The following is a 13083-nucleotide window of genomic DNA, read 5'->3' on the forward strand; positions in this document are numbered from 1 at the left end:
ACTGTGTGCCTACCATCCCTGCCTCCCCTCCCCTCCCTTCTCCTCCTCTCCTCTTCCTCCTCTTCTTTCCTCCTCTCTCTTTTCCATCCATCCATCCATCCCACCCTCTCTACCTCCCTAATTCTCTCTAAACTTAATCAAGTTCAGGCTGTATTTCTTCTCCTCTGATAAAGATAGCTAGATGTGTGGTACAAGGAGGGGAGTGTATTCTTTTGAAGCACCCTTAGAACAGCAGAAGGGAGGTGAAGTTGGAGAGGGTGGGGTGGGGGGGGGGGGGGGTGTTGGATGTGTGTGTGTGTGTGTGTGTGTGTGTGTGTGTGTGTGTGTGTGTGTGTGTGTGTGTGTGTGTGTGTGTGTGTGTGCGCGTGTGTGTGTGTGTGTGTGTGTGTGTGTGTGTGTGTGTGTGTGTGTGTGTGTGTGTGTGTGTGTGTGTGTGTGTGTGTGTGTGTGTGTGTGTCTGTGTGTGTGTGTGTGTGTGTGTGTGTGCGCGTGTGTTTGTGGTGGAGGGGGTGGTCTGAGTGCGTACGTAGACCAAAATTGATTTGCCAACCGTTGCCTTGGAGACCTCTTTTTTTTGCTCCTAATCTGGCGGGCGTGATGGGATGGGATGGGGTGGGATGGGGTGGGAGGTGGAGGGCTGTGGTGGTGCAGGTGTGGTGTGGCAAAGTGAAGTGAAGTGAAGTGGGGGGGGGGGACTCTCTCCCTCCGTCCCCTGCCTCTCTTGCCAGCGCGCCACGAGACCCAGCGTTTCAGATAAATTAGCAATGAAGCCTCCACAAGAACACTCCGTACCACCTCATCATAGGCACCACAGGTGAGCAAAATTGGAGCAAAGTGTTGGCTGGGTGGTGGTTGGCTGGCTGGCTGGTGGTGGTGGTTGGCTGGGGCTGGGTGGCTGGTGAGTGGTCGTTCAAGTCTGCTCGTATTGATTTTGCCTCCTCTGGTGTCCATATCTCAGCCGCGTATATGACATTAGGAAAGATTTGCCATTAGGCTTCAGCCCCTTATGCCGGATATTAGTACATGTTCGAGGCAAAGACAAGACACGTGAAATGCTTTGAGTCAAACTCGGCTGTGCCGTAATAGGCGGTAGCGTGTGTGCGGGGGCGATTGGCCTCGGACACAGAATTGGACCCTAATGATGCTGCGCAAGCCTGGGCAATAATTTAAACAGCGTTGAACTGTTAAAGAATACTTTGTCTGCCCACATATACTGTAGGCCTTTAATGGTAGCACGTCAAGAGGGAAAGTTTATTTATGGCTTTGCTCTGTAATTATTGTGTTTGTATGCCATTAGGTCCAATTATGCTTTACAGTCATTTGCAACCTTTGTCTTTTTGCAAAAAGAATTTATGAAAAGGATTTATGTCTGAAGTAAAACAAGGCAAACTTCCTAATGGCTGTTTAATGAGAACAGTAAAAACTGCCCAAACGGCTTGCTGTAGACTAATGGGTAGGGAGTCGGTCTTGGGATCGGAAGGTCATGGGTTTAAATTCTGTACAAGTAGGAAGGCTATCAGTGGGGGAGTAAAATGTTCCCTGGTTCTCAGCCTCATCCATTTCACCTCACATTAGTGTATAGTAAAAAAGCCGCACTCCCGGATCAATTTCTTGCAGTTTTAATACTGGGTTAGCATGGCAGACAGACAGACGTTTCGGCCTAAGCCTTCTTCAGCGTCTTTCCTAACCCAGTATTAAAACTGCAAGAAATTGATCCGGGAGTGCGGCTTTTTTACTATACATGAACTTTGCTGTTTGCTCGCACCCAAAGACCTTGTAAGAAACTTTTCGGAGTTGAGCGCACTTTCTCTACTGAAAAAACCTCACATTAGTGGGCATGTTCATGACCACACACTCTGCTCAAATCTGGGCAGCGCACATGCACACTGTCACTGTGACATTACACTGCATTCTGGTTAGACGTTTCTAACCAGAATGCACTTCGCAAATCACTTCGATTGCGTACTGTACATGTACCTTGCGCAGATTTGTGCAGCTTCTGGCATCACAAACACTGTTGTGCCACTATTCTAGTGTAGATCAAAGAACAAGTCCAGCTGTTCTCCAACCGTTAACAATAATATCTGCAGTACCGTCTGAGTTGCTTGTCTGCCATTATTATTTTACTACATGTTTGTCTTTGTGTGTCTTTAAGCCCCTACCAAAGAGAAATTCATTCAAATCCATTTCATGTACGTTTAATGGACAATGAAGAAGTCTAATGCTGGATCTCAAATGGTGCACTTGTGCACTTCAGTGTTCATGTTTCAGTGCGTATGGCGCATTAGTTACGCACTGAAACATAGTGCCCGAAGTGCACAAGTGCGCCATTTGAGATCAAGCATAAGTCCTCATTTTCTCACTTTCTCGCTTCCTCACTTCCTCTCTTGCAGGAAGTGACATCGTCGATGAAGAGGTGTTGGAGGCGGGCTCGAAGGGCTTCACTGGCTGCCTGTCCTCGGTGCAGTTCAACCAGGTGTCCCCGCTGAAGGAGGCCCTGGCTCAGCACAGCAGCCCACTGGTCAGCACACGTGGCCATCTCTCCCAGTCCAGCTGTGGGTCACGGCCCAGCCCAAACACTCTGGCTACCACACACTCACATGGAGGTCAGTACAATGACAAACAACACACGGCCCAGCCGAAAACACTCTGGCTACAACACACTCACATGGAGGTCAATAAAGAGACAATCACACGGCCCAACCCAAACACTCTGGCTACCACACACTCACATGGAGGTCAGTATAGTGAAAAACACACTCACGTGGAGATCAGTACAATGACAAACAACACACGGCCCAGCCCAAACACTCTGGCTACCACACACTCACACCAGGCTTGTACGAAATTCAGAATTTCTGAATTAAATTCAATTCAGGAAGTGGAATTGAATTTGAATTGAATTGACTCCACCCCTACAGGATGTTGAATTGAACTGAATTTGAATTACAGGAAATGGAATTCAAAATGGAATTGAAACTCACTGCAATTCAGGAAGTGGATGAACACACAACTTTTGTGTTTTCAAAATAATAAAATACAACAATAACAGTGTAACTAAGTACAATAGCATTAATACAAATATATATTGCTAATACATTTAACTACAAATGTATTCAGCATTCAAAATGATAAGTAAATGTTGTATAAACCATGCAGGCCCCCATTGTGATTTTCAGTCCTTGCATGTATAATAATTAGTGTTATGCAAGGCCTACAGATGACTTTTACACTTCTTATTTGTTATGTACCAAAATGTATGTAAATATTACCACCTAAGGTCTACAGCAAATAGATAATGGCATTGTACTAACTCAAAATGGAAGTTAAAAAAACCCGAAAGTCAAATAATTACCTACCCAAATCCTAAAGCACTGCTAGGAAGCAGCCCAACAGGTGACCTAAGGGGGCTATAATTCACTCTTCCCACCCACCTCGCAGTGCCGGGAATAGACACATGCTTATAAATATACAGCACCATCTAGTGTTCTTATTTTGTCATTACTTTCAGTTTCTTTGAATTTTACACCACCACCCAGGGATGGGCAAAGACACAACTAAATGTATTTCAAATTACAATGCAACATAAGATGTTACAAATATGTTACAAAATACACAACAGTAAATGTATCAATAATCAAAATACTGTATTTTGCATTTTCAAATACACAAAATACAACAGAAACTAGGTATGTAGGTGTGTCCTGACATTCAAGCTAATGAGTCTGGCTATTTGGTGTAGCGGTTAAAACACCAGTTTTGCATGCCAGAAGTTCAAGGTTCGAGTCTCAGCAAGGAAACTCAATTTCCCTTCGCTACCCAATGGCTTGTATGGCATGACCAAAAATAACAATTCAATTCACTTACACAATAAAAGGTAGGCCTACTTTAAACCACACAAACTCCTGTGTAACCATCATTTCCAGTCATTGAACAAACAATAATGTTAAGTTCTTGTAATTATGGAGAAGGCTATATAAACAATGGGCTACTTGGCACAACTAGCATTTAAAAAATGGTACAGATATGTCAAGGTCTGTATGTCAGTTCAATAAACAAGAAAGTGTTAATTATGCCCACGTATCTTGCAAAGCGTCACTAATGCACAATTTGTGGCCTTAGAGCGCCATCTTGTGTGTGATGCATGGTGCAGCATTAGTTATGATCACGGTTGCACCTTTGGTGCTTAGCATGGCAATTTCAATTATTGATGATATTTTATCAAGAGTGGCGTTTTTTGATCCAACAGTATATATTCAATAATTCAGAATTTTGAGGCTGGTTATTCGTTAGTAACTCGTAGTCAGGTAGTCACCTGCCAATGTTACCTGGGAATTGAACTGTCAATCTTTGGAGTCCTTCACCCCTTTCCCAGACAAACACTTCTACATTCCAATATAGCTACAAGCATCACTTACATACTATTTGATCCGTGTTCCTACTATGTAATTGCATTGTTCAAGAGAAAGTAGGCTATTGTATTTTCTCTTATTTTGAAAATTCAAAATACAGGGGGGAAAGTATTTTGATACAAACTTCAAATACTTGTAATTCACTGACATGAAATACAAAATTCAAAATACTATGTTCTCTTTCGAAATGCATTTTAATTGAAGTATTCGAGATACTGACCATCCCTGCCACCACCTAGTGTCAGTATTATGTCATTGCTTTGAATTTCTTAGAATTTAAATTCTGTGAAATTCAGTTTCCTGCCATTCCAATTCGAATTGCAATTCCATTTCCTGTTTGGAATTTCAATTCAATTCATATTGAAATTCAAGAATTGAATTTGAATTGTGGGGTCATTCTCAATTCAATTCGGAATTTCGTACAAGCCTGACTCACACGGAGGTCAGTATAGTGACAAGCACTCTGGCTACCACACACTCACACGGAGGTCAGTACAATGATGAACACACGGCAAAGCCCAAACACTCTGGCTACCACACACTCACATGGAGGTCAGTACAATGATGAACAACACACGGCCCAGCCGAAAACACACTGGCTACCACACACTCACATGGAGGTCAGTATAGTGAAAAACACACTCACATGGAGGTCAGTACAGTGATGAACACACGGCCCAGGCGAAAACACTCTGGCTACAATACACTCACATGGAGGTCAGTATAGAGACAATCACATGGCCCAGCCCAAACACTCTGGCTACCACACACTCACACGGAGGTCAGTACACTGTAAATTTTGTAGTCCTAATTTAACGCTTATAGTCTATTTATCATCTTCTATGTTGTATTTGGCCCCAGAGTGCTCTCTAAGAGTTGAATTAAATATCCAATTAAAAACAGTGAGCAATAACGCTGAGTAAAATTTTTCATACTGTGACACCCCTAAATACAGCCCAAACACATTGGTGACTACGCATATACAGAGGTCAGTCCAGTCCAAACACCTTGGCCACCACACACACATGGAGGTTAGTGAGAAAAGAAGTCAGAAAAACGTGAAAATCAATTTTCATTCTCGTCCAAGTGCAGAGTGTAGAGTGGAGTGAAACGTGAAACATTGTTCCCCCTGGACCACTTTCCTACACAAGAGATACTACACAGTACTTGACCTATACGTGTGTGTGTTTGTGTGTGTGTCTTTGTGTGTGTATGTGTGTCTGTGTGTGTGTGTGTGTGTGTGTGTGTGTGTGTGTGTGTGTGTGTGTGTGTGTGTGTGTGTGTGTGTGTGTGTGTGTGTGTGTGTGTGTGTGTGTGTGTGTCTTTGTGTGTGTATGTGTGTGTGTGTGTGTGTGTGTGTGTGCGCGTGCGTGTGTGCGTGCGTGCGTCGCCATGGACTGTTTTCCCCCAAAAGTTGTTCAGTGTGTAATGGTTAATGTCTGTAATGGCTCTTGGTGGATTTCTTGCCAGTCATTTGGAGTTTATTTCAGTTAGCTGCGGATATTTATGAAGCACTTAGGACAATGTATTCGTTGTTCAGAACAATTAGGTCTTGTAAAATAGAGCAACTAAAGATGAGAAATTGCATATGAATTTGCAAAGAGGTATATTGTGTGTAAAGAATAAGAAAAACCTGGTGAAACCAATGTGCTGTGGGATTCCATCGAAAGAATTGCCATTATCATTGTTATTGCCAACAGGAGGAAGACACATTGTTATACACCTGTTTTTAAAATAAAAATGTATATTAATACATACATAATGTCTTGACAAATGATCACTCTTACTCTGTATTAATCGTTGTGAATACTCATCAGTCATTACTAACACCAATTCCTACATTATAAGCCTTCATACCGATAAGTGTGTTTATGAGGTCTTGTGAATACAGGCTTTACAGCAAACTCTGTTGACACAGACACAGACACAGATATAGACATTGCAGACAGGATAAGTATAGAAAAGCAAGAGAGCTGCAAAAGTACCAAATAGTGTGGGCAGGTTGTGTTCAGAAAGGCGCCAAAGTTGGTCCCATGAGGTTAGACATAACTTTAACAGACAGTGTCAGGCTTTCAGTGTGAATAGCTCCTTGCTGCCTGACAGACAAATTATTGACATTTCAGGCAAAAGATGTTTGTTTGAAAACTAAGGAAGCTATCCCCGAGGGCGTTTTTCTCAAATATATTTACATGTCTCCTCCTTTAAAACGAAGAAACATGTTACTAGATCAGTCGAAGGAGACATTTAACCAGGATTAAAATGTGTTTGTGAAATGGAGTAGGTAAACACAGACTAAGCAAGCAATCCCTACAGGCATTTTCCCTGAAATATATTTACATCTCTCTTCTTTTAAACTGAAGAACTATCAATTTAAGGAGACGTTAAACTGGATTAAAATGTCTTTGTCACACTAAGTACGTTTTTTTCCACATGTCTCAGCTCCGTCTCTCTTGTAGATTCAAAAAGATACAATTCCAATTCCAACCTGTCGGCCAAACAAGGACAGCTACCTGGTGCTGCCTTCCTTATACCAACACTCCACACAGTTAAAACCTTTAAGAGTGTGGGTTTTTGAGCATTCTATAAAAGGAATGCGTTCTATAACAATGCAAGATTCTACAATTCCATATTTTATTGAATGACGCCCAGAATTCTATAGAACTATAAAAAGGCAGTGTCAATTCAACACTGTTCTGAGAATTTTAAAAAGTTGTAGAATACTAAGGCACGTATCTTCTTTCCTGACGAAGACTTCATGCTGAAACTCGTCAAAGTGTTTTAGTTATGTTGTGCCCATTAAAATAAAGGCATTTTAACTACAAAGAAGATGTGTGCCTTGGTATTCTACAACTTTTTAAAATTCTCAGAACAGTGTTGAATTAGGTCTGTGTGTGTAGTAGTAGGTCTGTGTGTGTTTTCTGTGTGTGTGTGTGTGTGTGTGTGTGTGTGTGTGTGTGTGTGTGTGTGTGTGTGTGTGTGTGTGTGTGTGTGTGTGTGTGTGTGTGTGTGTGTGTGTGTGTGTGTGTGTGTGTGTGTGTGTGTGTGTGTGTGTGTGTGTGTCATTACCATGTAGGCTAGTCCCCAGGGAATGCTTGTCAGCTTGTGTGTGAGTGCGTCTTTGTATGACTACATGTGTGAGCAGGCATGTGTGTGTGTGCGTGCGTGCGTGCGTGCGTGCGTGCGTGTGTGTGTGTGTGTGCACGCACACCTGTGTGTGTGTGTGTGGGGGGGGGGGGGATGGGGGTGTGAATCCTCACCTCCCTGCTCCTTAATTGATCCACATGTAGCCCTAAAATACCATTGGCACACCTCAGTCCCTCACAGATGGTGACAATGACACAGGTGTGTGTGTGTGTGTTAAACTGATGTAAGGCTTTTTGCTATACTCAGATTTTGGTATATGTTTACTGCAATGTGCAATAATGTGTATTAGGTCTTTGTCTATGTATCTATGTAAGCTGTCAGACACCTTAATTTCCCTCGAGATTAATAAAAGTACTCTACTCTACTATACGCAGTTTGACTTAGGCGCCTGGAGCAGCATAGACTCTGCATTCAGGCTCTTGAGATTTGAGGGGTTTTTTTATTACAAATGTGAGTATGTTACTGCTGAATGAACACATTCTAATGCATGATGATGGTCCTAGCTTTTAAATGCAACTTATTTCATGTGTTTTATGTGCTACAGAGGATGAGATATTTAGGTTTTTGTAGGCTAAGGGCACATTTTCCCAAAAAGGGCTTCGGCATTCAACATGATTTTTTGCCAGGGTCTTAGGCTAAAATTGATTAACACTGTGAAGCCATGCTCAAAACTGTATGAAATTCAATTCTCTACGTAAATTCTCTACGTAAATTCAACTGTCAAAGAATTGACACCAAATTCATTGGGAACATATATTCTCAGAACAGTGTGGAATTAACTCATTAATTTTTTTGATAGATCTTTTGCCACAATCGTTTTTGTGTGAGAATTCCGTAGTGTACATCTGGCTATTTGGAATCAGTGTAGGGTTAGTGTTGGACATAAATGACTGTGATTTCATCTTTTTTAGATTTGCCACGGTCATCATCACATCTTAATGTACAGTATCTGTAGTTTAAGATGGCATGTCTTGAATAAGGGCTGTCTCTATCCGATTACTTCAAAGCACTTTGCCGACAGAAGCAGAGAGGGATTGGGGGAGGTGACGAGAGAGAGAGAGAGAGAGAGAGAGAGAGAGAGAGAGAGAGAGAGAGAGAGAGAGAGAGAGAGAGAGAGAGAGAGAGAGAGAGAGAGTCTTGTAGGCCTACAGAGTGAGAGTGGTTGTCTGCCCATTGATGTGTCTACATGGTGTGTGTGTGTGTGTGTGTGTGTGTGTGTGTGTGTGTGTGTGTGTGTGTGTGTGTGTGTGTGTGTGTGTGTGTGTCTGTCTGTCTGTGTGTCTGTCTGTCTGTCTGTCTGTCTGTCTGTCTGTCTGTCATCAGCGTGTGTCATATTTACAAGTCTTTGTGTACATTGAATGCAGACGGATGCATCTCCTTCAGGCGTCGCACGCAAACACGCACCCGCGCGTGCACACACACACACACGATCTCATCTTTTTTCAGATTTGCCACGGTCATCATTACATCATAATGCATAGTGCATGCTGTATCTGTAGTTTAAGATGACATGTCTCGAATAAGGGCTGTCTCTATCCGATTACTTCAAAGCACTTTGCCGACAGAAGCAGCATGCAAGAGAGAGATTTGGGGAGATGAAAAGAGAGAGAGTGAGAAAGAGAGAGAGGGAGGGAGAGAGAGAGAGAGAGAACTCTTCTGTTGTAATCCTGCAGTAGTCTGATTGTCCTCCTCGACATGAATAAAAGAATACTAAACAATGCAGCCTGCTGAACACGATGATTAAGATGTTCATTGATATTCGTCAATAATGAGTCATTTGAATGCTAGCCTTTCAAAACAGACGTAGCCTATTAAGACTGCTTTTGTTCCTAGCATTTTGTGTTGGTTAGCATCATTTTATTGGTGATTAGTGGGAATTGTGACCGTATCAAAATGAAAAATATCAGATGAATATGGCTATAATTTTAAATGAGTTGTTCGTACATTCATTTGTCTTTCACGTTTAATTAGAGACCCCTGTGTGTGCTTCTTTCTTTTGTCTCCTTGTTTGTGTCTTTGTGTGTGTGTTTTTTTTCCTGCTATCACGTTTCCTTTGCCAGACCGCTCGGGCAAGGCGGCGGACCAAGGCAACGAGCCACTGAAAGTGATGGAGCACCATGAGTCAGCGGTCATTGGAGGTGAGGCGCGGCGCGGCTAGGGATGTCACGATAACACATTTTGCTGGACAATAAATTGGCCAAGAAATTATTGCGAGATATTGTTATCCTTGTGGTACTGTTTTCAAACAGTATAATGACAATGGGATAAAAAAATGCGAAAACAACCTTTCTAATTTTGAGAGCGTCGCGCCAGGGGGTGATAGATAGATAGATAGATAGATAGATAGATAGATAGATAGATAGATAGATAGATAGATAGATAGATAGATAGATAGATAGATAGATAGATAGATAGATAGATAGATAGATAGATAGATAGATAGATAGATAGATAGATAGATAGATAGATAGACAAGGCAGACAACCTGAAAATCAAAAGTACAGCAAAGTTTAAGTGCCATTGCGGTGGGAGAAATGTACCTATTGGTATCAAGTCTCTTGGGTAGAGCAAGAGAGAGGGAAGAGGAAAACAAAGAAGCACGCAAAAAAAGTTATCCTGCTTGTAAAAACGTTTTGTACGGCATATTGACTCGGTCCAAAAACAGAGACTACAGTCTCCCGTCTAGTCTCTTCTTCACCCCTTTAGCAACATTGACCAACTGACACCTCAGTTCACAACAACCTAAACCTACATCTGCATCTGCAATTTTCAGTGCCTAATTCTTTCAGTTTATAGGTGTTGCCTGAATTATTTTGTCCCCCTGACAATGTGGTCCATGGTCTGAGTTTGAGAAACCCTGCCCTAATACTATCTGCTCCTTAACACCCCCCACCCCCCGCCCTCACCCCCATGCCCAATCGCTGTACGGATGATTTTGGGTTGGAGGTGGGGTGGATGCGAGTAGGGTTAGGGTTGGGGTTTGAAGCTATTGATTTTTTGAGTGCTTCAAATGAGGTATCATTATTCAGAACCACTTACGCAGCTATCTGATTGCTTGGCAACCGTGCGCTTTTGCTGATTATGGTGGATTTTGCTTGTGCAGGTGGGGGCTCTTTCTTTCTTTCTTTCTTTGTTATTTACTAACTCCCTTTTTTTCTTTTCTTCCCAACTCCTTCCCGAACCCCTTTGCAGGTGTGGTGGCTGCAGTGGTCTTCACCACCCTGTGCGTCATGGGCGCCATTATCCGTTTCCTGTACCTGCACCGGAGACCTCCCCCTCCCCCGCCCGGCATGCCTGAGAAGAAAGAGCAGCAGCAGCAGCAGCAGCATCAGCTTCAGCATCAGCTTCATCAGCAGCAGCAGCAGCTGCAGCAACTACAGCAGCAACAGCAGCACGCCGCCGCCTTGGACCTCCGCCCACCGCACGTCCCCCAGCCCCTGCACTCCCCCCACACCTACCGGACTGAGCTGGACCTCCAGAACTCGGCACGGGACTTCAAGGAGTACTTCATCTGAATGGGACCACGTAGGGACACCTTCTTTTGGGATATGTACGCCCCGTTGTACTGCACAAAGCTGCTCAGAAAAAGAGCCAGTGAAATGGCACCCAGTTTTGTGGGAGACAAAAAAAAGGGAATTGGAAACTATTGTGCCACTTGTGTAAAATGCCGCCCAAACGCCTTCTGATGCCCCTACCCGTTCTTTCTTTTTTTTTTTCTGCTGTCTTCATTGCCGGCTTGCCCAGGACTAAAACGGGGTGCGGCACTCCCTGAAAGGGAATTTTGTTCCTCACCATGGAGATTACTGAAGTCTTTTTGTCTTTGGCATTGTGGGAAGAGTTCTTTTCTCTGTCACTACGCAGACAGATCATCAACACCACATGCATGTACAAAAATGCAGTTTTTGTATTTTTTTCAATCAGCCAAATCGTATCGCCATGGTCCAATAGTGTTTGGTGTCCATGTGGTGGACATATGCAGTGCTTTTCTATCTATCGGTCACCATTGTGGGTTTTGTATGTTGGCGAAAACAATGTAAAGACTGACAAAAGACTTCACATATACTGTATCAAACAGGACGACAGGAAAGTCTAACATGTACCAAACACGTTTGGAAAATTGACGAGGTTTTCAGTCAAACTGAATCCAACCAAACACAAACCTGGATATTCAAGTGCCCATCACTACAACAGAAAAAAATATATAGCTTTCGTCGTGTTGACCATTTTGTTAAAAAAAAAATCACAAAATGGCTTATCCCACAGTGTCCAATATGCTCTGCTTGGTTTTGGGTGACTATCATGCCAATGTCACCATGCTATGGAGATTTTGCATAGTCATATAAAAACATTGCTGGGCAGCACTTTATAATAGTTCCTCTTCATAAAGTATTGCTTTTGCAGTTCTTAACGCTTTGTTAACACTTCACTTATCATTTGTCATCCATTGCTTTTACATGATGTCAAATTGGTGAATCATTCACAAATACTGTTTTTGCAGATTTTAAGCCAAAATGAAATCATGACTGCTAAACAGTCCAGCAGACCGTCAGCAGGACTGATCAAAAGACAACAGGCATGGACAGACAAGGATACAGTTCAAAGACATTGACAGCTGAACAAACTGTTGGGAACAGGCAATTAGAGAGATGGATGTACTTGTGTTTTACTTTTTAGATGGTATACTGACGAGAAATTATGTCAGAAAAATGCCCAACATATGACAAGCATCAACCAAGTGTTAACAAATGCATTATAAATGCTTTACATAGAGTGGGTGTAACAAAGCTCTACCTGTTTTCGTTGATGGTGGTGTGTTTCCCGATTGCTGGCCTGGCATTGTAGGAGAAGAAGGAACCGTAGGGTGTATTTTAAACTTTCGTCCTTTCCCGTCCTTTCCTATGCCTTGTTCCTTCGATGTGACCCACTTCCATGGAGAAAACAACGTTTTCCCGCTGTAAATCAGTGCAGAGTATTTGCATCCCGATCGCAAATTACAGAATGACCTTTGAAAAATCTTTTTGAAAGATATTGAATGGCTATCAATATCAGACTTTGTGTTGTTAGGCTGGAGGACAAAGGAAAGGACGGGAGGAAGCAGTTTGACTTGCACCGACGTAGTGTGTACAGCACAGGGGCGGCCCGTGTGACCTTCGACCTTTGACCTCGCTCTTCACTTTCCATAGATATGAACACTAGATGGCGTGTTCAGCCTTTTGGCGTGACTTGAGACATTCTTTCCAAATACAAAGGAATGGCCAACACACGGTATGTAGTTTTCATGTCTGTGCATTTTCACTTTCAGGTGCATGGTGGACCTTACTGACCAGGCCATGCAACCCTGTGCCTTGGCCTGGCGTTCTCTTCAAGTGCATTAAGAGTCTGGGGAAACAGCTCTAAGATATTTAAAAAAAGAAACAACCTCCTACTTCTTATTTTATTCTCTGGTTCATATGAACATGAATCTCTTTCTTTTGTTTCTTTTGTTTATTTGGTTTTGTTTTCTTTGTGTGTGTACGTATGGGTGTAT

General features: G+C 42.7%; 1 protein-coding gene across 1 annotated transcript in view; it reads left to right on the top strand.

Annotated features, from left to right (window-relative positions):
• Positions 1-12717, top strand: part of cntnap5l (contactin associated protein family member 5 like) — a 168223-nt gene extending 155506 nt beyond the window's left edge. The window contains exons 22-25 of the mRNA XM_063211883.1: positions 2394-2606; positions 9617-9694; positions 10749-10923; positions 12621-12717. Of these exons, the coding sequence (XP_063067953.1) occupies positions 2394-2606; positions 9617-9694; positions 10749-10923; positions 12621-12717 (563 nt within the window). The remainder of the gene's footprint in view (positions 1-2393; positions 2607-9616; positions 9695-10748; positions 10924-12620) is intronic.
• Positions 12718-13083: the final 366 nt, after the last annotated feature.

The sequence above is a fragment of the Engraulis encrasicolus genome, chromosome 12, assembly GCF_034702125.1.
Source record: "Engraulis encrasicolus isolate BLACKSEA-1 chromosome 12, IST_EnEncr_1.0, whole genome shotgun sequence".
Taxonomy (NCBI): domain Eukaryota; kingdom Metazoa; phylum Chordata; class Actinopteri; order Clupeiformes; family Engraulidae; genus Engraulis; species Engraulis encrasicolus.